General features: G+C 41.6%; 1 protein-coding gene across 1 annotated transcript in view; it reads left to right on the plus strand.

The window, feature by feature from the left end:
• The window catches only part of hk2 (hexokinase 2), a 70,482-nt gene that overhangs the window by 15,521 nt on the left and 30,023 nt on the right, over positions 1-24,938 (plus strand). Inside the window, exons 4-8 of the mRNA XM_074637255.1 lie at positions 6,409-6,557; positions 7,287-7,406; positions 16,691-16,786; positions 20,782-20,881; positions 24,666-24,849. Coding sequence (XP_074493356.1) covers positions 6,409-6,557; positions 7,287-7,406; positions 16,691-16,786; positions 20,782-20,881; positions 24,666-24,849 — 649 coding nt within the window. The remainder of the gene's footprint in view (positions 1-6,408; positions 6,558-7,286; positions 7,407-16,690; positions 16,787-20,781; positions 20,882-24,665; positions 24,850-24,938) is intronic.

Here is a 24,938-nt window from a genome sequence, read left to right on the forward strand (position 1 = left end):
TTCAGATAGGGTTGCCAGATATTATGGAACTGATCTACTTAGGTATGTATAATATTTGTCAGATATTCCAAAGGGACCATCTCAAATATCACTTTTCGCCAGCCTTGTACAGAGGGTTTCTTATCACTGATCCACTGTAGTAGTATATTTTTTCTAGCAGCAAATGTAAGAATGTTATATAACCTTTTGTTGGCTGCAGTAATTATATTTGTACTTGGGATTCCTAAAATCAAAGACATTGGATTCATTTCTAAATCCTTATCAAATATCTTTTCCATTTGACATAATATTTCAGACCAGTACTTCTGTAATTTATGACACGACCAAAGGCAATGGGTTAAGGTACCTATTTCTGTTTTACATTTGAGACACAGAGGAGAAAGTGAGGGGTCAAAGAAATGCCTGCGATTAGGGGATATATGTATTCTATGTATAATTTTAAATTGGATTGCTTTCATCCGGGTACAGATAGATATCTTTTTGGCATGACTCCAAATATCGTCCCATGTCTCATCATTAATAGTCACTGACAATTCCTTCTCCCACACACTCCTAATCCTTTGTGTATTTGTAGTATACTTGCCATTCATTACATTATATAGCAAACTCAGAGACACCTTCGTTGGTCGTTGAAACAGCATTTTCTCAACAGCAGACACCTCAGGATGATCTATAATGGTTGTACTCTTAGTGATATAATGCCTTATTTGTAAAAACCGAAAGAAATCTTGTTTTGGGAGTTGGTATTCCCTTATCAATTGTTCAAATGACATGAGACTATTATCTGAGAGTAAGTCTCCCAATTTTGTAATATTTTTATTGTTCCATTGTCGGAAACCAGAATCCAATATCCCTGGCAAAAATTCAGGGTTGTTTATTATTGGGGTAAGTGTGGAAGTTAATTTGGACCTCCCCTCCAGACGACGGACTGATCGCCATGCCTTTAAAGCATTGATTGTTATTGGATTTATACAATTATTTCTTATGTCCTTAAAATTCTTAAAAAATAATAAATCCTGTAGTCTACGCTGGGACAATGATGAACCTGCAGGGGACCATTTGAAAGGGAAGGATGGGACCGTATTAGGTATAGTAGTTAGAGTACCCAGGGGCATAGCTTCTGATTTGTTTAAATTAATCTTATACCCAGAGAATTTGCTAAACATGTTAATCACCTTAATGAGGGCTGAAACAGATGTCTCTGGGTCAGTTAGAAAAACTAGGACGTCGTCAGCATACAATGTTATCTTATGGCATATCTCTCCGACCTGCAGACCACATATAGAGGGCTCTCTTCTAATGGCCTCAGCCAGTGGCTCAATGGCCAATGCAAACAGGAGAGGCGATAGAGGGCAGCCCTGTCTAGTTCCTCTATGTGTACTAAAATACTCTGATCTAAGTCCATTAGTCATAACCGCAGCTTGAGGATCATTATAAATGATTTCAACCCATTTCACAAAATTATTACCAAGACCAAATTTTTCTAATGTGTAAATTAAAAAAGGCCACTCAATTCGGTCAAATGCCTTCTCTGCGTCCAGAGAAAGCAGCAGACCATCTATAGATTTTTGTTTAAAGGCCTGAATAGCATTAATGAGACATCTGACATTGTTAGTTGAGTTTCTGCCTTTTATAAAGCCAGTTTGATCCTCTTTAATTAATATGGGCAGAAGGTCCTCCAAACGACTAGCTAAAATTTTAGAAAGCAATTTTCTGTCCACATTTAAAAGAGCTATCGGCCTATAGGATGAGCAGGATTCAGGACATTTCCCTTTCTTTAAGATAAGTGATATGTTAGCCTCTTTAAGAGTCTGTGGCAAATCTGCAATAGAAAATGAATGATTGAACATTTCAAGTAACGGTTCCAAAAGTAAGTCTTGGAACTCCTTATAAAATTCAGAACAGAACCCATCAGGCCCTGGCGACTTCCCACTCTGAAGCTTTTTGATGGCATTAGCTACTTCATTTCTTGTAATGGGGCTGTTAAGAAAACTTTCCTGTTCTTCTGATAGTGTTGGAAGATTAATCTGAGCAAAAAAGTCTTCCATTAATTGAGGTGCGTCAGTTGTCTGTTCAGAAGAGTACAAATTTATGTAAAAATCTTTGAAGCTGTCATTTATCAGTCTGTTTTCGTATACCCTATTGCCCTCAGCATCCGCAATCACTGCTATAGACTGGGACTCTGCTAGTTTTTTAGCCAGGTATGCAAGATATTTTCCTGGTTTATCTCCATATTCATAAAAGCTCTGTTTAATATACTTAATTTTTTTCTCTGCATCTTTAGTAAGAAGACAGTTTATAGCTGATCTAAGAGCAGAAATTTCTTGCCATAAATAAGGTGATGGAGAGCTGATATAAATCTTTTCTTTATTTGACAAATTGCTCTCTAAGGATTTTTGCTCTTTAAGTTTTTGGCGCCTCTTAGTTGTAGAGTATGATATAATCAACCCTCTTGCATAGGCTTTGCAAGTTTCCCATAGAATTGAGGGATTATTCGAAGATTGTAAATTGATGGACAAAAATGCCTTAAATTCAGTGGAAAAATAAGATATAAAAGTATTATCTTTAAGAATAATAGTGTTAAGTCTCCACTGTCGGGCCTGATTTATTGAGACTTTAAGTGTTATGTCCATAACCATACTGGCATGATCAGATATTATTATACTGTTTATATTACAAGATAAAACAGAGTGTAGTTCGGATTTGGGTAGAAAAAAATAATCAATTCTAGTCTGACACCCATGAGGAGCAGAGAAAAATGTATATTCTTTGTCAGAAGGGTGAAGACTCCTCCAAACATCATCAAATCCGAGATCTTCACAGATGGCACGAAGAGCATTTGCTTGGGGAGAGGGGGCCATAATGCGGTGTGGGAATCTATCTATGAGCGGATTTAATATACAATTAAAATCACCACCCACAATTACTATATCTGCTGTCATTTCTGCAAAATCTAAAAACGCTTTAGAAAGAAAAGCAACTGGATGAGCTGGTGGGAAATAAACGTTCATTATTACAATATCTTGACCTTGTAAACTCCCTTTAATTATAACATAACGACCACTCCGATCTTCAACACAGTTAACCATCTTAAAAGGCAGGGTTCGTCTAATAAGTACAGCGACACCCCTGCTTCTGGTTGTAAAGGATGAAAAGAATACTTGTCCAAACACACCCTGCCTTAACTTTAAATGTTCTTTGTTATTTATTATTCATTTCTAATGAAGACATTTTTCCACAGGCCAACAACAGCCAAAAAATAATTTCCTCCAAAGAAAAACCAAACATGCCCTCTGGTACAAGAAAAAAAGTGCAAAAAGGAAACATACATTAAAGCTCAGTTTGCTGCTCTGTGATGCACACTAGTCTAAGCCAGATACTTGGCATCTCATCTTGGATGCAAGTTCATCAATGTTTGGGGTCAGGCTCTGAGCTGAGGAAATCCTCAGGATTGAGTGAAGGTGTTCATCAGTAAGACGACTCCTGTGTGATGTTTTGTTTATCTTCATCAAGGAGAACAGTTGTTCACACAGGTATGTGCTGCCAAACATAGAGAGCATTTGAGCAGCTTGGGTACGCAGCTGGGGCATTGTGTCGGGGATGAAACGTGGAAACTGTGCAGCACCCACAGAGTCATACTTTGCCTTGAGTGTGTCACTACATTGGAGTTCAATCAGCTCCATTTGGAGGTTGGTTGGTGCGCTTTCCACGTCAGCTGCAAATGGATTGCTGAGCAATTCAAACCTGCTTTTTTGGGCTTCAAAGTCGGCAAATCGCCGTGTGAAGTCGGCACCAAGTATGCTGAGTTTTTCAGCAAACTGTGCACTTGGGAACACGGCGGTAGAGACCTGCTCTTTCGTAGTTTGCCAGCACGGAAAATGGCTCAAGTTTTCGTGCAGCATCTGCGTCTCCCACAGGCGCAGCTTGGTTTCAAAAGCTCTCACTGTAGCGTACATCTCTGTGATCACATGGTCGCGCCCCTGAAGCTGCAGGTTGAGCGCATTGAGATGGCTCGTGATGTCACACAGAAACGCCACTTCACACCGCAACTTTTTATCCCGGAGCTCTGTTGTGTCTCTCCCTTTGCTTTCCATGAACTGACAGATCTTCTCATGCAACTCGAAACATCTTTTCAGCACTTTTCCTTGGCTTAGCCATCGCACCTCTGTGTGATAGGGCAAGTCACCATATTCTGAACCCAACTCCTCCAGAAAAGACTTGAACTGGCGGTGATTTAAACCTCTGGCTCTTATGAAGTTAACTGCTCGTGTTATGGTGCTCATTACATGTTCCATTTTCAAGGCTTTGCCACACAACGATTCCTGGTGTATGATGCAGTGATAAGCTGTCAGCTCACCTGCGGCGTTTTCCTCCCGCATCTTCTCCCGGACCCTGCCCACCAATCCATTCTTTTGACCGCACATCGCGGGCGCTCCATCTGTCGTCAGTCCCACAAGTTTATCCCAAGGCAGCCCCATTTCATTTACACATCTGGATACCTCTTCAAAGAGATCTTTTCCCGTAGTTGTGCCATGCATTGATCTTAATCCCAGAAGTTCCTCTGTTACGCACAGACTTGAGTCCACTCCACGGATGAAAATTGACAGCTGGGCAGTATCAGAAGTGTCGCTGCTCTCATCCACAGCAAGGGAGTATGCGATGAAATCTTTTCCCTTTCCCACCAGCTGTTGTTGTAGATTGGTGGCAAGCTCACGTACACGATCAGCAACGGTGTTTCTGCTCAGGCTCACATTTGAAAATGCTTGCCTTTTATCTGGGCACACGACGTCGCAAACTTTCATCATGCAGTTTTTGACAAATTCTCCCTCGGTAAAGGGCCGGGCTGATTTAGCGACCTCTGTTGCCACAATAAAACTAGCCTTTACAGCAGCCTCACTTTGTGATTTGGCGTTTGTGAACATAGCCTGCTGTGACCCAAGACTTCTTTTCAACTCTTCTACCTTCTGGAGCCTCTGTTTCATGTCCAGATGCTTGTACCTGTCGTGGTGTTTCGCTTCATAGTGTCTTCTTACATTGTATTCTTTCATTACAGCCACACCGTCTCCGCACACAAGACAAACAGCTTTGCCCTTTATATCCGCGAACATATACTCTGCCTCCCACCTGCCTTGAAAACCTCTGTTTTCAAAGTCCACCTTTCGTTTAGCCATTTTTTGGGGAGTGGGATAGCTGAAAGTTAGCCACAGGTGACTAGCTCCATAAAGCTGCTGATGAGCGAGTAGTGCAAGGGCTCGCGCTTGCAGATTCGCGCTTGCAGGCCCTCACTAGGCAACGCACTGGCAGTGCATTGTGGGATTTGTAGTATTAGTGGTGCGTGCAATATACCGGTGGGCCAGCTCTAATAGTAATTAGATATTATCCTGCTGGCCAAAGATAATACCACTGCGGGCTGGGTTTGGCCCGCGGGCCTTGAGTTTGACATATGTGCTATAAGGGAACAATAACGTTAATGAGATAATCGCCGCGAGGTGGATGGGGCCGTCACAGCCGGTGTGCACAGGGCAGCGGCGCTAGGTAGACCCCCACAGCAAAAGCGCTACCGGAGAGGCCAGACACACCGCCACCCGACAGTAAAGATCAGAGTCAGCACACAGGGAAAATTTTCCTCACTGTCACATCCCTACCAATGACCATTACAGGCATCGTACGGTACCTTCGGTACTGTAGAAAAAGAGTACCGTAACTTTTTTTAAATGTTGGCATCGACTTGGTTCTCAGTTCTCGTGACATGGTAACAGGTAACCTGAAAAAAAACATGTGCCTCTGTGTCCTCCGGTGCTCCTAACGGCATCTGCAAGATTTCAGATATCGGAGGAAAACAAGCAGTAAGAGCTGATCTGAGGTCTGCTGTCCGTCTGCCGTCTATCAATCACTCGCAAACTCAAACTAGGCAGCGCTGATCATATATGAATCAATATTATGTTACTGTAATGCCTATTTCTCTCCTCAAATGTTTTCAGAATCATCTTGTAGTGCACGGTTTAGCTGTAAAATGAGAAAGTTTGTGACGCCGCCGCCATTGTGAAATCTGGTGAAGGAACGCCAAGTAGGAAGCCAATAGGAACTCTCTCTCAATGAAATGACCTGTGATTGGTCAAAGTCTCCCGTCACGGGCTAGATTTTCTGAAGCCTGAAAACAGAGCCATGAGGAGGTGCAGAAGTCTAGTTATCTCTCAGAACACTTGAATTACAATATACTGAAAGGTTATTATGAGATTTTTGCCCAATGATACCAAAAATATACTGCCTACTGCGGCTTTAATGTTTTATGAGGTAGGAACTCTGATTAAAATTTGAATTCCTTTTGTTTGTGTGTGTGTGTGTCTGTGATATGAGATATATGATATGATACGTGATTACATTTTGTCTTTTGGTTTTTGTTCAAAGAGCAAGGTGAGTTCCTGGCACTCGATCTTGGAGGATCCAACTTCCGGGTGCTCCTGGTCAAAGTTATGGCTAACGGCAAGCAAGAGGTGGAGATGGAAAATCAGATTTATGCCATTCCTGAACACCTCATGAGAGGCAGCGGGTCTGAGGTGAGAGGCATTACACATTACATGGTAAATGGTAAATGGACTTGCATTTATCTTTAGTAGTCTTCCGACGCTGATTGCAGAGGCTGCCATGCAAGGTGCCGACCTGCCCATCAGTTATCCGTCTGAGATGAACTAATAAAAATTGATAATGAATATGAATAATGATTAATGTGGGATTATTCTTTATTTCATGGGCTATTTTGGGATGTATACTTTATATTACATACTTATATATAAAAGATAAATTATTTAAAAAAAACGTAGCATTCGAATCCGGATTTGGAGGTCAGTTACCATGGCAACTGTCAAAGCTTTGAAGCATTCGGGTCAGCCCCTACAGAACACACAGCCTGTCACCTGTGGTGTCAGAGATCAAATTAAAATATAGATTTCATATTCATAAAATGTTTACCTGGGACTCCTGTATTTAACCAGCAAGATGATTTCTCTAGAGGAGAGCCGCCACTCTGTTGAACTACAACAACACAGTTCACTTGTGGTCGCAGAATGATGTTACAGAGTGATGTTACAGAGTGATGGGTCTTTTCCCTGACAACTATCTTTGTGCAGAATACTTTCAGCGGCTCGGAGAGAGCACATTAACCAACAGACAAAGATTTCAGTGTAACTGTCACAAATGTGACAACACAAGGCTACTGTTTCAAATGAAACCCTCAATTTTGAAGCCCTTGGTTAATAAGACAAGTGACCTTTTCCTCTCTCCTGCAGCTATTTGACCACATAGCTGATTGTCTGGCGAATTTCATGGAGAAGTTGGGCATAAAGGATAAAAAGCTTCCTCTGGGTTTCACCTTCTCTTTTCCCTGTCAACAGACCAAGTTGGATGAGGTGAGTGATATAAAAGTTCTTTTATCTACTTCTAGTGATATTTTAACTTTGAGTGAAAGTTGCTCTTGTAAACAAACACTGGTGAAGTTTGTCAGTATAGCATATAGTGAGTTTTAGTGCAGCTTTGTTTTAGCCTTGTCCAAAACAACAGGAATGGGAGCCGAGTTGTCCAGCGGCTGTTCGATCCATCAGATCCACCTCATTGGTTTTATTAGGCCCTGATCAGACAAGAGCGCGCACCGCACCGCCTTTTTTTGTTGTTAAAGACACACGATCAGATAAAGCGTTTTTTTTGCGCTTTGCGACGTTTTTCTTTTTTAATTGTTGGAAGGCAACCACCGAATGAGTGCTAATGTTAGCTTAACATGAACCAAGAACTGTACGGTCCCTAATAGTTAATAGTACAGTTTAAATTATCGAAAACAAAATCTCAAGTACCGCACTAATTTGCCTCCAAGGCCTGCTGTTTTCTGTTCAGATCATGGTAACTGCGGTTGGTAAAGTCATATATACTGTAGCTCCGGGTATACAGCAGAAGTCACTACAATGGGAAAAAAAAAAACCGATTATGACGTCGGGTACTTTTCTGCTCTGAGTTGAAGTTTTTTCAAATGTAGGCGTTCAGGGTGCTCCTGCAAAAAACGCGAGTTGCATGAAGCGGATAAACTCAAAGGGGTCATTCACATGCTGTGTCTAAAAACGCGTGGAAAAGCTTTGGAGGTTGCGCTCCTGACGCGCCTGCTGTTACTAAGCAACCAAAACCTGCGCACTGCAATGACGATAATGAACCTGCGGAAATGAAAGCCTCACTGACTAAACTTAACAAAGGCAAAACAAAGTTACACGAATTTCCGCGCCGTAAATCCCTCACAGTAACGTTAGGCCTACTGCTCGATTTCTCCGTGTCTAGTTGGTTGACCTTTCAACTGGATGTTGTATTGGATGTTGTATCCTCAAACGGAAAGGGAAAGCAAGTGAAGTTGTCCGTGGGACTGATTAACACTATCGGTTAAAATAAATATTAATAAAGAATTGAAAAGATGAGCGGCTCGTCACTTTAAGGAGAAAAGCTGGTCCACCTTAACAGCCCACCTTAAGAGGCGGAGCCGGAGTTGCAGGATACAGAAAGTTGGCTCCGGTCTCTACATGGATGTCTCTCCAGCTCACTTGAGTTGAGCGGAGGAGTTGTAGTTTCGTAGCATTTATTCACAGAAAAATAAACTGTACACACACTGCTACACCTACGATCACAGCTAGAACGCCACCAACAACCTCACACTCACCACCAACACACACACACGGTTGTGGCGGCAACGAGCACGAAGCCTCCGGCAATGCTAGAGCTGCTAACGTAGTACAAATACACACACTGTTTGTTAGACACTTGCTAAAGTTATGCCGGCCAGACAAAGTATCGGACAACCTGCAGAACTAAACTAAATGTGCGGTGGAGACTTTTACTGTGAAAGTGGCTGCATGTCCGCGACACTACACGCAGCATCGTAGCTGCTAAGTTGACGCTCCCGGACGGTGAACTGGGGACTCCCGTCAACCAATATCTGTTGTGCTCCTGCAGCTGGTGCACCGCTGCATGCGAGGCATAAATCTTGTCGGTTAACGGTTAATAATCGGTTAACGAGGGTCGGTTATCGGTTAAGAAATGTTTTCAAAATTAGCATCCCTAGTAGGCTGATATTTACGGGAGAAAGAAAAGATACCTGCCGGCTGAGATTGGTTGTCACATGACATGCGGTGCGCATTGCTGCGTTCCAAAAGTTGAACGGTGTTCCTCTTGGGGCGTAACCATTGCGTCCTGAAACACTTTGGCACTTAGGAACCCTTGCATGTTGCTTCACTGTCAATTACAGAAAGCACCCCCTGCTAAAATGCACTCTGTCTGATCAGGGCCTTATAAAGCATTACACATGCTTCTTAATGGAATCAGATGCAGAACATGAGATTATATGAATAATCCTCCTTATTTGTATTTTTATGAAAGTTTAATGCAGAAGGTTGAAACGATGACCAGTGCACCAGCAGGCAATAGGAGCATGCCTATAGCTACATAACAATATGTCAGTTACATTCTGACTGAAGGGGTGAACTGGGAGAGAGGGTTTTATGAAGGTAGATGGATCTGATACCGAGACTTTCCTCATGCTTAGTTTCAAAGTCGTGCTTTAGCCTTCCACATCCGACACACAACATTTTCACAGCAAAATGCGCATACGGCTCGGCCTCCTCTTGGTATGAACCTGAACTCCGTTGTCCTGAAAAGGCTCGCTAGATTTGCCTCCTCTGTCATGTGCAAATTTGGTGCAGTGTGGTCTCCTCTTTTTTTTTTTTTGTGATAAATTTTTTATTGGTATTTAAGCAAAATTACATAGGGTGGAGTTACAAATTGATAGATCACCAATAGAGTAAAAAAAAATATATATATAATCACAAATGTCCATGTACTAATCAATACAGAATTGGCAAGCAGCTACAGAAAAAAGAAAATGAAAAAACAAAAACAAACAAACAAGAAGAAGGAAAATAACAACAAACAACAACAAAAAGTCATTTAAATAAAAACTTCTGCGCCCCCCTCCCTCCACCCCCGAATCCCTCCCTTTTGGTTCCCTCCCATCCCACCCACCCTAGACCTTTGGGACACGGAGAACAATTATATGGAGGATTTAATTGTAGTGATTGCTTGTTTCCAATGTGATATATTTTCCCTTTTTGCCAAATGCATGTTTGCAGCCCAGTGTTCCATACCTGCTATATCTAAGAAGTCAAGAAGCCATCTTTGTATATTGACAGAATGTGGAGCTTTCCATCTGCAAGCTATTAGTCGTTTTGCAGCTGTAAGGCCAGCTAACCAGAGACGTCTCTGCTTAACACAGAGTTCCAGGTTGGCGCTGTCATTAAGTAACAGGACTTCAGGTGAATAAGGAATTGTATTTGACAATATGTTTGATAGCATCTCTGCAACCTTTTTCCAGAACTCTGCAACCCTTGGACACCCCCAAACCATATGGAAAAAAGTACCTAATGCATTTTGATTGCATAAGGTGCAGTTTGGTGATGGTAAAGCTTTAAATTTATGCAATATGTGGGGGGTGAAATATGTTCTGTGTATGAAATTGAAATGTATAACTTGATGGTTGGGGTTCCTGGAAGATAGTTGGATGTTCTGCCAGATTAGTTTCCAATTTAGGTTGGAGTTATTTGGAGAGAGGTCCGTCTTACACAGTCTGTCAATAGTTAGTGGCTTACAGGAGGCCTTATGTAAGATAGAGTATATTTTCGAGACCAGTCCACTAGGGCTGGTAAGAGCTGTGTGAAATGCATGTATGGGAAGAGATATGTTCCAAGGCACACCATAAGTGCGCATCGCTGTGCGGAGTTGAAGATAGAAAAAGAATGATGAACCAGGTAAATTAAAATGTTTCTGGATGTCTTGGAATGCTTGTAGGCCATGAGGACCATAGATGTCACCAAAAGTGTGCACCCCTTTACTGCTCCATTGAGAAAACGAAATTGGTTGGCTACCCAAACGGAGGTTAACATTATTAAAAATGGGAGGGTGAAGATACCAGTTAGACAAAATTTTACAGTGCTTTTCGGCAAGACGCCAGGTAGAGATTACTTCGGTTATAATTGAGCCAAATTTCTCTTTTGATTGTTTGAGTGGAATGTTGGAGTATATCAGGTCTTGTAACCTGTGAGGGTGCACCATGTTCTCTTCCATTGGCCTCCAAGACACCCGAGAAGCAGGATTTAACCATTTGGAGACAGGATGCAGTACGAACGACCAATGATACCACTGGAAGTTAGGTACACCGAGGCCCCCTTCATCTTTTGGCCTTTGGAGAGTTAAGTTTCAGTCTTGACTTTTTATTCCCCCATATAAACCTCAACATTAAAGAATAAATTTTTTTCCAGTGGTCTTTAGGTGGTTGTAAAGGTACCATTGAGCTGAGAAAGTTGCTTCTTGGGAGGACATTAATTTTAATAGTGGAGATGCGAGAATGGAATGATAATGGGAGGGTTTTCCATCTTTGTAAATCTGCTTCAATCTCTGTCACAAGTACGTTGTAGTTGTTTTTTTATAATGTTTGCAATTGAAGGGAAGATTGACACTCCTAAGTATTTGATGTTCTGAACCACCGGAATATTGGATATAGAGGTCAACTGTCTTGCTGAAGCATTGAGTGGGAGTAAAGCAGATTTAGCCCAGTTAACTTTATATCCCGAGATCTGGCTAAAACTATTGAATATATTTAGCAGATGGGTAAGAGACCGAGAGACATCCTGAATAAATAGTAATATATCATCGGCATATAGGGAAATAAAGTGCTTGGTTTTATGCATATTGATAGGTTCATGGCTAACTGATTGTCGGACAGCCTGGGCCACAGGTTCCAGAGAGAGGGCAGCCCTGGCGGGAGCTACGAGATACAAGGAATTGTTTAGAAAAGATGTTCCCCGTCAATACCATAGCAGTGGGATTTGAGTAAAGAACTTGAATCATAGTAATAAAATGATTACCAAAGCCCATGCGGCGTAACACTGACCATAGAAAATGCCACTCAAGGCGATCAAAAGCCTTCTCCGCATCGAGAGAAAGGATAGCTGTTGAACAGTCAGTGTTATTAGAAAACTCAATGATATGAAGAAGACGGCGTAGATTGTCTGAGGCAAGGCGGTTTTTGATAAAGCCTGTCTGATCCTCATGAATGAGATAATTCATATGCGGTTCCAATCGAGAGGCTAGTGCTTTGGCATATAGCTTGATATCAGTATTCAGTAGTGATAGTGGTCGATAATTTGAGCAATCCTGTGGATCCTTGCCTTTTTTTAAAAGTAAAGAGATAATGGCTATGTTATTATTTTTGCAAAATGAACCCTTAGAAATTGCAGAGAGAATCATATCCCATAAGAGAGGTCCTACTTGGGGCCAGAAGGCTAAATAGAATTCTGGAGGTAACCCGTCTAAGCCTGGTGACTTGCCTTTGTTCATTGACAGGAGAGCTTTATGGAGTTCAGGTAAAGATAAAGGGGCATCAAGAACAACACGATCCTCCTGAGAAAACTGCGGAAGCTGCAGTGGGTTTAAAAAGCTAGCGCAGGATCGACTGTCGTAATTTATCTCTGATGTATATAGAGATGAGTAGAAGGCCTTAAAGTTATCATTAATTTCTATTGGGTCTGTACACAATTTACCAGTGGCGGATTTAATAGAAGTTATATTTGCTAGTCTTTCGCTGGTTTTAAGTTTTAGTGCCAGTAAGTGACTTGGTTGTGCACCGTTTAAATAATAATTTTGTCTTGTTCTATGTATGAGGAAGTCTGCTCTATGTGTAAGTAAATGATTGAGGTCTTTACGGAGTAGCTCCCTCTTAAGTACCAACTCTGGTGTAACATTCAAGGTCATCATATTTTCTACTTCAGAGATGTCTTTTTCTAATTTCTGAATATGCTGCAGTCTAGATTTGTTTAGATTGGAAGCAAACCCAATTGTTTTATCCCCGATGCATCCCTTCAATGCCTCCCACAGAATGCCAGGATCATTCACTGACGGTTTATTAATTGCAATAAATTCATCTAAATGTTCTTTCATTTCATTTTGGAAGATTTCATTCTGCAGTAGAGTGGAGTTAAAACGCCAACGTGCTGCACGTTTTGGGATAGAGAGAATGGTTATTTTAACTGTCACCGCTCTGTGATCTGACAGAGACATGGGAAGTAATTCAAGATCTGAAATCTTATCATACAGCTGTGTAGACAAAAATGTAGTCAATACGGGAAAAGGATTGATGTCGTGAAGAAAAACAGGTAAATTCTCTCACTGAGGGGTGCGACATTCGCCAAGCATCTACAACCGAATAATCTATAGCCCATTTCCTTAATGCACTAGATGCCAGACGTTGTTCTCTTGACTCGGTAATCCCAGTTCTGTCCAAAGAGTGTAGCCAAACTGCATTAAAGTCACCCCCTATTATTAGAGAAAATTCTGATAATTCGAGTATTGTATTAGTTAAGTAGTTGTAGAACTCAGCATCAAATACATTCGGTGCATATACAGAAATAAATGCTATTTTGAACCCATTAATTAATGTTTTTATATAAGCAACTCTCCCTTCAGTATCTCTCCCAGATCCCAGATCTGTATATTGAAAGGTGCGTTTGGCGAGGATTATTACACCTCTATTCTTTTTTGTGTTTGAAGATGCAATAACATGGTAGAATCTATTCTGCATTCTGGCAACATCTTTTTCCAATAAGTGTGTTTCTTGTAAAAAGGCCACCTCCTATTTTTTTCCTTTTTAATAAATCCATAATGCTTATTCTTTTTTGAGGGATATTTAAGCCTCGCCCATTCCAAGATAGTAGTGTAATGTTAGTCATGAATATGTAAAGAAAACAGCAGTGCTACCAAAGTATGCTCAATAAAGAAAATACAGCTGTTTAATAAAGATAAATAAGGTTGTTTCATCAGGTCCAGTCCCATATTCACGTCTACCGTGCCCCCCGGTCTCCTCTTGTTCCCAACCCTGTACTCCTCTGAGAAAAGAGAAGTGTCCCTACAAAAAACAGAACCCCTACCCACCCACCCCAAAAATAATTGTGACTGAAAAAGACAGTCTGAAAATATAGGGGCTAAAGAACCCACCTTACCCCCTCCCCTTAAGCTGATCCCTTATCTGAGTGGAATATAGCTTAACAAAAACAAACAGGGACAAAATTGCCCATCTTCAAACAGAAATATTTTGCTATTAATATTTATACTCAGATAAAGTCTGGCATGAATCAAGAAAAACCTAAATACTGAATATCAAACATCCAACATAAATTGATATCATTTTCCCCATTAGAAAATAATTAACCAAATAGCAGAGATGGCAGAGTTTTAAGTGTTTGCAGGAAAGTCTTGCAGTATGAGTTCGAGAGTCATACAACGTCATCTCCGTCATGCAACGTCACTCGTCACTTGACGCGGAGGTAAACAAACCAGCATGGTACAGTGGTGGCGTAGAGTTGATGTGGAGCGCTCAGATTTTGAGCCTTACAGGTTACGAACTATTCTTCGTGGGTTCGAGGGAATTGAGGAACGTCTCTGCCTCTGCCGGTTCGTTGAAAAGATGTTGCTCAGCGCCGTGGACCAGTTTGATGACGGCGGGGTACAGCAGGAAAGCCTCGTAGCCCAGACCGCGAGCCCGGTTCATGAGCGGATAGCAGGGACGTCTCCGCCTGGCAGTGCAGTCACTGTAGTCCGGTGCGAATCGAACAGTGTGGCCGGCGACTTCCACAAGTGTTCTCCTCGACTCGTTCAGGATGCGATCTCTGTGAAGCGCAGACATGTCACTATCATGACTCTTAGAGCAGCCGATGAGGGACGCGGCGGTCCGATGCGATGAGCCCGCATTAGCTCCGGTGGATTGTCGGTGAGCCGCGGGAACCACTTGTGGATGTTGGACATCAGGTAAGCCAGTGCGTTTCCCTTCTCCTCTCCCTCTTTCAGGAAGATAAGGCGCAGATTGTCTCGTCTGCTTCTGTCCTCCAGAGCTACGAATTTGTTCTCAAGCTGGTTCAGTATTTGGCTGTGTTGCGATGTGGTGTCTTCAGCGTTCTTGACCCGTGTCTGCAGCGTTGCAGTGATTGTACGCTGGGCCTTGATATCCTCAGCATGTTTGGATAGGGTCTCTTGTATGGTTCCCAGTTGAGTTTCTAGACGTTCGAATCTTCCTTTGGAGTTTTTCTCAGCCTGATTGAAGAACTTTTCCAAAGTAGCTTCCAGATAGGCCACTGTCAGCTGGCCTGCAGCGGCGGTCTCATCGTCATCCATTGTTTGTTGTTTGTCAGCTGTCTCTTTGGGCTTGGAATTGCGGAGTCGCGTCGGCATTATAATAGGCGAGGCAGGCAGATATTAATCTGCTTGTTTGCAAGTTTGACTGACTAAAACGAGGTCTGATCAAAGGTTTTATAGCAGAAAAGTTTGGGGAGTTTGGGCAGCGGGAGAACTACTCCGCCATCTTGATCACGTCACGTGAGACACGTGGTCTCCTCTTTTGACACTTGACATGATACTGTTGCCCTTTATATCAACGCCTGAGATATGTCGAGCCCTGAGAGAATAACGATTGTTCATAGCTCACACCTATTGATTCTCTGTGGCTTTCCCACCATGGCCTGCCTAAGTGGACACAGCATGCTTATGCCTGATTTATACACCTGCGGCTGTGCGCCTAAGCGGTCTGTGTGGGCCCCTCTCGCACACACCATAGTACCGCGGCAGTTTGCACGTAGCACGTCATTTCTTTTTGATTTAGACCCGCGGTTTTCAAATCCTTTGTCGGCAGTCTTTCATTTATTTGATAGGCGTGATTCAATAGTTCTATATAAGTTTGGCCCAACACAACTCCATGGCTAGAAAAAACAAGTTATGGAAGAGTTGGATGATGAGGAGGAACTGGTTACGACACCTGCCTGTATGACAGCTCAAGGACCACTCGCATCTCTGTGGGTGACAATGGCTGGCACCAACAGTGTGTTATTTAAAAAAGGTCACTTCAGTTAATTGGTTGTGTTGTCGTTATGCTGTTCAGCACTAAGTAGAAAAACATTGCACAATAAACTGTCCATCACAAAGTCATGGCAATAACATGCAGCAAAAGAAGCATAATGCAAGGTTGCATTCTGAGCTACAGACACAGCTATAGAACTGAATAATTCAATATCACACCGTATTGTAAATAAACCAAACAAACAGTCGATAAAGCTGTATACAGTGTTGGAAATTGACTTTTTTTGTCCACCTGCCACTGTGGAAAAAAGAAAGGTAATCTATAGAGTGGCTGGTAGATTTTGTAATCTACCAGCCACTCCGTAGATAACCTTTTTTTTTTGCTGGTAAATGAAGCAAATGTAGCAGCCACTTGCAGATTTTACCAGCATTTGGCTGGTGAATGGTGCCAATTTCCAAACCTTGTTGTAAATACAGTAGACAGTATATATAGTAGATTTCCATGTGATACAATAACATCAAGTTTTTCTTGCATTTTTATTAAATACATGGTTTTTGGATTAACATAGTAATTAGCCATATATCTAATTTTTTCACAGGAAAGAGTCAACTTTTAACTTTTGCCCGTTTATGTTAAGTCATTCGATCAGATTGTTACTCGGTGAGGTCAGAACAGTGTGTTGATTGATTATAATGACACAATATGACGAGGCTGAAATGGGAAGATAATCTTGGTTCTGCTCTATGTCTTTTATTTTCCTGTTTGCAGAGTGTTTTGGTGTCTTGGACCAAAGGCTTCAAGTCAAACGGAGTGGAGGGAAAAGATGTGGTCAGCCTTCTGAGGAAATCCATCAAAAAACGAGGGGTAAGTGTACATATTCTAGTTTTGTGTTAATAATACCGTGTAAATTTATTTTGCGTTAAAAACGTGGTAACTTAAATTAATTTTAATGCCACTAATTTCTTTCACGCATTAACGCAACTTGCGACTTTTAGGTTGTAGCGGGCTCAGTTTTAAAGCCAGAGTGAAGATCCATCATGGCATCATATGAAACTATCTTATGATAATCACATGCAGTTTGGGGCAAGTCATAGTCAAGTCAGCACACTGACAGCTGTTGTTGCCTGTTGGGCTGCAGTTTGCCATGTTATGATTTGAGCATATTTTTTATGCTAAGTGCAGTACCTGTGAGGGTTTCTGGACAATATTTGTCATTGTTTTGTGTTGTTAATTGATTTCCAATAATAAACATTAGGGGTGTAACGATACGTTTTTACAACGATACGTTTTTACAACGATACGTTTTTACAACGATACGATACCATACGATTTCCATGGTTCCGATACGATTCAAGGACGATATTTGGCTCATCTAGAGCGATACGACACGATACGATTCAATGATTTGAAATCGATACAGTAACTGTTTTTTGCCAAAGATTCAATCAGTGTGACTGTGAAATAAATATCTGATACCGGACAGAGCAGGTCAGGATTCCTCAAAGTTTTTCTTGTAAGGGAATCAGGGATAAATTAATTATGGATATAAACAAGTAAACAACGATTAATGGCAAATACATACACATTTTTATTTGAAAATAATTCATTTCTCAAGATACAAGGCAGTGCAATATTTAACAAAAAATATAATAAACCAACTTCTATTCAAGTTAAATGAACAGTGGTTTAACCTGCTTAATCTGGGAAAACATTTTAAAACTAGGTGAGACTAACGTTAGTTGAATTTCTGTTTTGTTTTTTTACTTTACTCCCGTGATAATTTGCCTCGCGCACCTTCTGCTCTCCGGCTGGATGCGTGAGGCTGATGCTGTGTGCACATAGATATCATGACGGGGAAAGGAAAGTCATTTTCTCTGAATGAAAAACTGACAGCGCACGGGGAAAGCACCCGTAGGTGAAGCCGCCCTCGCAAGTTGACTGATAGCGCCTGCTCACATAATGCCCCCAAAATGAAACTCAGCTTTGGCACTGCAGCGCCGGCAGCTCATGCAGACCGCTGCCCGTCTCCCTCCACGCCGCTACCGGGTGAGAGAGCGAGGAGTCCAGTGCGCTGTTCGTCCACATGCACGCCATGGATGCGTGCTCGCGCTGCAGAGGGCCAAGCTGGCAAGCTGGCACATGTCTGGAGAGTGAACTGGAGTAACGTTTAACTTATCTTTACTAATAAAAATGCTAAAAAATCAATATACGTCTCCCGTGAAGGACAACTTGCCGAGTATCTATCGATGTAGTTGGATCGTAGGAATATAAATCGATACATCGATGTAGTAGATGAATCGTTATACCCCTAATAAATATATACATATGTTTGCATAAAGCAAGCATATTTGCCCACTCCCATGTTGATAAGAGTATTAAATACTTGACAGATCTCCCTTTAAGGTACATTTTGAACAGATATGTTCTGCAATTTATCGCGATTTGGACAATCATGCGATTAATCGTGATTAGATATTTTAATCGATTGACAGCCCTACTAGCAACCCAAAACAATGAATACTGCAAACTGTACATGACAAAGAATTTGTATTTGGACCTCAAAGTATAGTTATAAACATAGTTATAGTCCTAGAGCTGAAAGAATACATGTTCTTGACAGGCTCAGTCTGAGGGTAATGCTTGAGGGAAATTTGCAAAAGTGAGCTGAAAACAGCCCCTGGCAGCTCTTGGTGACAAGCAGCATGGCACAGCACAACTCACTTCTTCTCAGAAGCATTTCAGTGGGAAAAAACTGAACTCCTCCTTTTTTTTAAATACCACATGTCAAAAAGGAACATACTTACCTTCAGGGGTTACTGTTATGAGTGCGGGCTGGATCTGTCTCGACCGTGTGTTCAGACAGAATGCAAAGCGAAATTTAGAGGTTGCGTGATTGCATACAGAGACAATGGAAAGGCACGACTATAGGCAATATTTGTCTGCGTGAGTCAAAAAGGTTTCAAACGTGGGCAAAGCATTTGCAAGTTCTGTCTGATCACACCTTGATACTCACCAACAGCTGGGGATTTAGGTGAGGTACAGGAAGGTGGACGGGAGCTTGGTTGGGGCTTAGGGGCAAACACAACCATTTCAGGGGAGGACTTACATTCCGATTCATCCGTGAACAACTGTGGGAAGTACAGTAAAGCTTCTGCCCTGCAGCATGCAGTAGATATGGAACTCAACTGTAGATTCGGCGGTTTATTCACATTTAACTCTGTGAAATTACAGTTGAGTTCGACCAAAGCACACTTGGTGATTGTTGGAAAGAGTAACGACGACGGTTTAGGTGAGATTTATTTTGTTTCTATCCAGTTTGAATGAAGTGTTTTACAACAGCTGATCTCAACATAAACAAAAAATAGACATGGATGATGGCGCAAGCTGAACGGAGAAGGGGGGGGGACACATATTTTTCAGGAGGTGCGCGGTGCGGCTCTGAGGAAACTGCAAGTTAAGATTTTGACATTCTGTGATGTTGAGAGGAACCATTCTCCGGTGATTTAATTTTTCTGAATGCATGGTCTTAGTAGTTTTATCACCCTATATGGATTGAAGGGGGGGTATCCAATTGGTTTAATTCTATTTCTTTCCATTTTGCTTTATAATCATCATTGCATCAGCAGAATAAGAATCTTAATTGTTTAACTGCTTTATAGTAATCCTCCAGGCATAGAAGAGACATTCCTCCCTCTTCTAATGGCTAACTGTAGTATTTTGAGTCACACCCTAGGCTTTTGACCCTTCCATATGAATCTGGAAATCATTTGTTTCCATTCATTGAATTGCTTCATTGGTATCTCTGCAGGTAGAGACTGATAAAGGAACAGCAATTGTGGTAAAATGTTCATCTTTATAATCTATATTTGGTTATACATATTAAGTGTTAAGGGAACACATCTATCCAGATCTGTTTTCATTTCCTTTGTGATAGAAGAGTAATTTAAATTCAAAATATTAGTCAGATTCTTCGGTATATTAACAATGAGGTATTTAATTTTATTATTTTTCCATTTACTTTTATGTATGTTCTTGTGTGGTAAATAGTCATAAGAAAGGATTTGGGTTTTATGTATTTCGAATTTATATCCTGAATCAAAACCAAACTGTTCAAGGTGGGACTTAAGTTTAGGCAGGCTAGAGTCTGGTTTGGAGAGAGTAACATCATCCGCGTACAGACGTATCTTGTGCTCAGGTACGGCATTTAGCATAAAAAAATATGCTCAAATTATAACGTGGCAAACTGCAGCCCAACAGGCAACAACAGCTGTCAGTGTGTCAGTGTGCTGACTTGACTATGACTTGCCCCAAACTGCATGTGATTATCATAAGTGGGCATGTCTGTAAAGGGGAGACTCGTGGGTACCCAGAGAACCCATTTACATTCACATATCTAGAGGTCAAATGTCAAGGGACCCCTTTTGAAAATTGGCAATGCCAGTTTTTCCTCGCCAAAAGGTAGCATAACTTTGGAGCGTTATTTAGCCTTCCTTACAAGCTAGTCTGACATGGTTGGTACCGATGGATTCCTTAGTTTTTTTTTGTTTCATATGATGCCAGTATCGCCACTCTACCTAAAACTGAGCCCGCTACAAGCTAAAAATTGCAAGTTGCATTAATGCATTGAAGAAATTAGTGGCGTTAAAACAAATTCGCATAAACATGCTATTATCGCGTTAACTTTGACAGTCCTAGTCTATGACATTTTGACCTGCTTGAATGTAAGTCCTGGTGACTTGAAATACTTCTAAATATTAGGAAAATATCGTATATTATCTGTAAATCAAAAGTTCTATGCCTTTTGCCGCAGCTTTACAGTCTGAGCTGTTTTAAATGTATACAATTAAATCTCATCGCAGGACTTTGACGTTGACATTTTGGCCGTGATCAATGACACCGTGGGAACCATGATGACCTGCGGCTACGATGATCATCACTGTGAAATTGGCCTCATTGTGGGTGAGTCCAGTCTAACTTTGAATGTAAATGAAATAACAAAGGATCGGTGAAGGTCAGTGTTTGCTCACATGCCAATTAGCAGAGTGTTTGGATACTGATGCTGGAGGAAACATTACTGAATGAGCAGCATTTCAGGGGAAAAAATGCATCGTCATTTGGCGGATTGCCAACATTTGCCATGTGGAGTAAAATAATCTCACATAGGTGTAACATTTTTATTATTCCATGTTATTTACATAATGTTCCTAAACATTAAACCATTCAGTGAGCCCCTCGTGCCCTGTATGGAAGCATCTGCATTGGTAATGTTATTCAGGTTTTTCCTGTAATTTGTCTCCTGGCTGTATATGTGCCGCAAGCCACAGTGAATTGTTTATGCAACCATAATAGAGTAGGTGTATAATGTGCAGATTTAAATATGCAAAGCGAGCAGAAGGAGGGCTGGAAAGGATAGATCTGTGTCTTGACATGGGACAAGAACCCGTTCCATCGTGTCGATACCATGATAGATTTTCCTCTTTCCTGTAGTATCACTGTGTTATTTCATTTTATATGCGCTTGTATCAAATCAGAAGTCATGGATTTTAACAGTACTATGCACACTAAAGGAATTCTCAGAGAAAACAGAGCAGAATTGTACCTCCTGGAGGGCAGAAGGGTGTTGCCTAGGCAGTGCCATATACATTATAGTATCCTTTAGTCTGTTTTTTGTTATTTTTTTCCCCAATTTGGATCAGCCAGTTCTCCCCTGCACTGCAGGGCCCGTCACTACTAACTCCCACTCTTGTTTTGGAGGAAAGATTTATGTCTCCTCGGATTCACATGGAGTTCTTTTAATCTACCCGTTAGATCTCATCCCCTGCTGCAGAGGTGTCTCACTATCAGTGCTTGAAGAGGAAAACAAAAAAAAGTACCAGTAGTACTCTCTTATTCACATGCTGGTGTGTCTGTGTATCGGCCGGTATCAGCAATCTCTTGTGACTATTTCCTATTTATTCAATATTTCTTTAAGATAAGATAAGATATACTTTTATTGTCCCCCGTGGGGAAATTTTCCCTGGACTTTGTCCAACTGCAGTTACTAACGCTAAATTAAAACAACAACAACAAGAATGATAAACGTTTCCACATAAGACAGGGAAACAGTTTGACGGAAACAGATGTTTCAACACACAGACAGTCCACGTACATAATGGCACATACCATCACACACACCATGGCAGGTATTGCCCCCAGGTAGTGCACTACACCGTCTACCGTCTTGCCCACATTGCACAGACAATAACCCAATATTACACAGATGCAACATATTGCACTGTCCCTATTTCACACATTGCACTGTCCTAACATATTGCACTGTCCCTATTTCACACATTGCACTGTCCTAACTTATTGCATTGTCCCTGTATAACACATTGCACTATGACTTTTTGTCCCCTATTGCACTTCCTTTATATTGCACTCATGTCACCTATTTGCTGTCTTAACATATTGCACTCTGCCTGTGTATTTTGCGCTGTCCTTATGATGGTTTTATATTACGAGTTGTTGAGAAGTTTAATGGACATCGGCATGAACGAATGTTTGTAACGGTTCAATCTGCTCCGTGGGACTCTATCTCCTGCCGGAAGGTAAAAGTTGGAACTCCTGATGTAAAGATGTGAGTTGGGTCTGTCACAATTTTCTGTGCCTGTCTGATGACAGACTGCTCATAAAGCACCTGGAGGGTTAGGGTGGTTATCGACCCCCATAATCTTCATGGCAAGTCTGCACCAGGCGAGAAATCTGTGACCTCAACTGCACGGTCAGGTTAATTCTTCTGGAAATGTTTCCCCTGAAAGAGCAGATTCAGAAAACTTTTAGATAATGTTTCATTAATTGTATTTGTTCATAAATAACAAATGTTATGACGAACAGTTCGCTAATTATTTTACAAAAAGGACGTGAACATTGTACTGATAAATTGCAGCTCACCCCGCTTCCTCCGTGACGTGCGTCTGCTCGTCCAGATGCTCCCCACGTAGTTTTTAATGTTCATCGAGAGGCGCGGTGCAAATACGCTGGCGTTGCGCCGTTATGAATCTCCCAGAGATCCTGATATGGAGAGGGCAGAAAAGAGTACTGGAAGCTTGTGTGTGCAAGAAAAAGTCACAATACGCCAAAGAGTAAAATGAAGAAGTGCCGGTTCTGCCTACCGGTGACTACCGGCCCACTTTGAGCACTGTTCACTACCTAGACAGAGTTCACTGGTGCAGCAACAGGAACATGATCCCACACCAGCATCCCACTGGTTAACAATGCCAGTTAGGTTTGATGTAAACAATGAGCAGCGCACGGAAAGAGGCTTATCCGTCGTCAGACCCAATAGCCGATGGGTTCCGAGATTGGTGGTGCCTATACGCACAACCTGGGGTCTGCCCTTCAGGATGTTCAGGCAAAGACCATAAAAAAGACAAAATTCCGATAAAGAAACGTCTGTAAATCAGAGGATTTTTTAAAAATTTTTTTTAGGTAAATCAACTTCCCAGTACGAACACTTAAATACCCCTCATTTAAATCATGTCTTAAAAGCTATAAAATTAACGAACAGCCAAATCCTGAGTTATTTTCCTCGTGCATCAGACCCACGGGCATGTACGCTCATATGACAAATCCGGTTCTGCCAGCTTCCTGCTAGCTGTATGCGGCTGTAATAATGGATATATTGGCTGTAATTCATCACTTTTATTTGAACACACCCATGGGCTGTATGGTGTAAGCCTGTACCGTGTTGGATGTATTAACGTCTCTGTTCCCAAACAACCGGCTATCGGCCAGTAGCTAGTAGTGCCAGAATTTAATGTAGTGTAGGCTATTTACTAACACGCAGGGCAAAAGCACAGGACACAACCTCTATAATTTATGAAGGAAATAAGTTAATAACACGGAGGCTCCGCAGTCTGCACCAAGACGGGAACTACTTTATTACTCCAACCTTCTTAACTACAGCAGCATCACCGCTTCACTCCTTCCGTTCCACCCTTCACAATAAAATCCCCGGACACATACACTGGAACACTGCTCACTAGAGGGAACTTAAAGTCATTCAGGACTCAACAAAATTACGCTTTTAACGTTAGCTGAGCTGGCTTTACTTGCAAAGGTTTTATTGCACTTACTTAGAGAGACCTAATGAGCGTAGTTGTCAACTCCACTTCACCCGTTTTATTCAGAGTTTCGGTAGCCATTCCTAAATAAAATTATTTTTCTCATTCATTACGTTTCAGGCGGTCTTTTGTGATGTGTTTATTGGGTATGTTCATATCGCGAAAACGATGAAAATCCGATTTATCAGTCAGCACTACCTCACTACAGACTGCAGTGAGAGGTTGAACATTTCTGTGAACACATCTGCCAGTTAATCTGCACGCACCTGGATATTATTAGTGGGCAGGGGTGCTGGTCCTTTTGTACCTGCTCAGCCAGGAAGTTGTTCTCAAAGCTGCTGACATTATCTCAGTGCTGCTGCTTTTCCCTTTTGTAGACTGTAATAGTTCTTACCACAGAACAGATTTGACATGACACATTTTTTGGTAATGAAACAAACCAGAACTGTTAAGATTTAAAGAAAAGAGTAGACACTGGTGGAGATTCTGAATGAAGAGTTTGTGTTAGTTTTCATGGGAGAGGGTGATTCCTTGATTCAAACATGACTGAGAGACTCTACAATAGAATGTTTAGTCAATCTGGATGTTATTTTTAGATGAGAATTACTAATTGTTCTTCTAACATCCCTTCCCTCAAGGAACGGGGACCAATGCCTGCTACATGGAGCAGATGAGGAACCTTGATATGCTGGACGGTGACGAGGGACGGATGTGTGTTAACACAGAGTGGGGCGCTTTCGGAGACGACGGCGCCCTGGAGGACCTGCGCACCAACATTGACCGGGACATAGACGCAGGCTCTTTGAACCCTGGCAAGCAGCTGTGAGTGTCTTTGAGCGTATCTGACTTGGTACTACGTAAAACATTCCTCAGCGGTGACTTTACTCCTCTGCAGACAGGGCCTGTATAAA

The sequence above is a fragment of the Sebastes fasciatus genome, chromosome 6, assembly GCF_043250625.1.
Source record: "Sebastes fasciatus isolate fSebFas1 chromosome 6, fSebFas1.pri, whole genome shotgun sequence".
In the NCBI taxonomy this organism is placed as follows: domain Eukaryota; kingdom Metazoa; phylum Chordata; class Actinopteri; order Perciformes; family Sebastidae; genus Sebastes; species Sebastes fasciatus.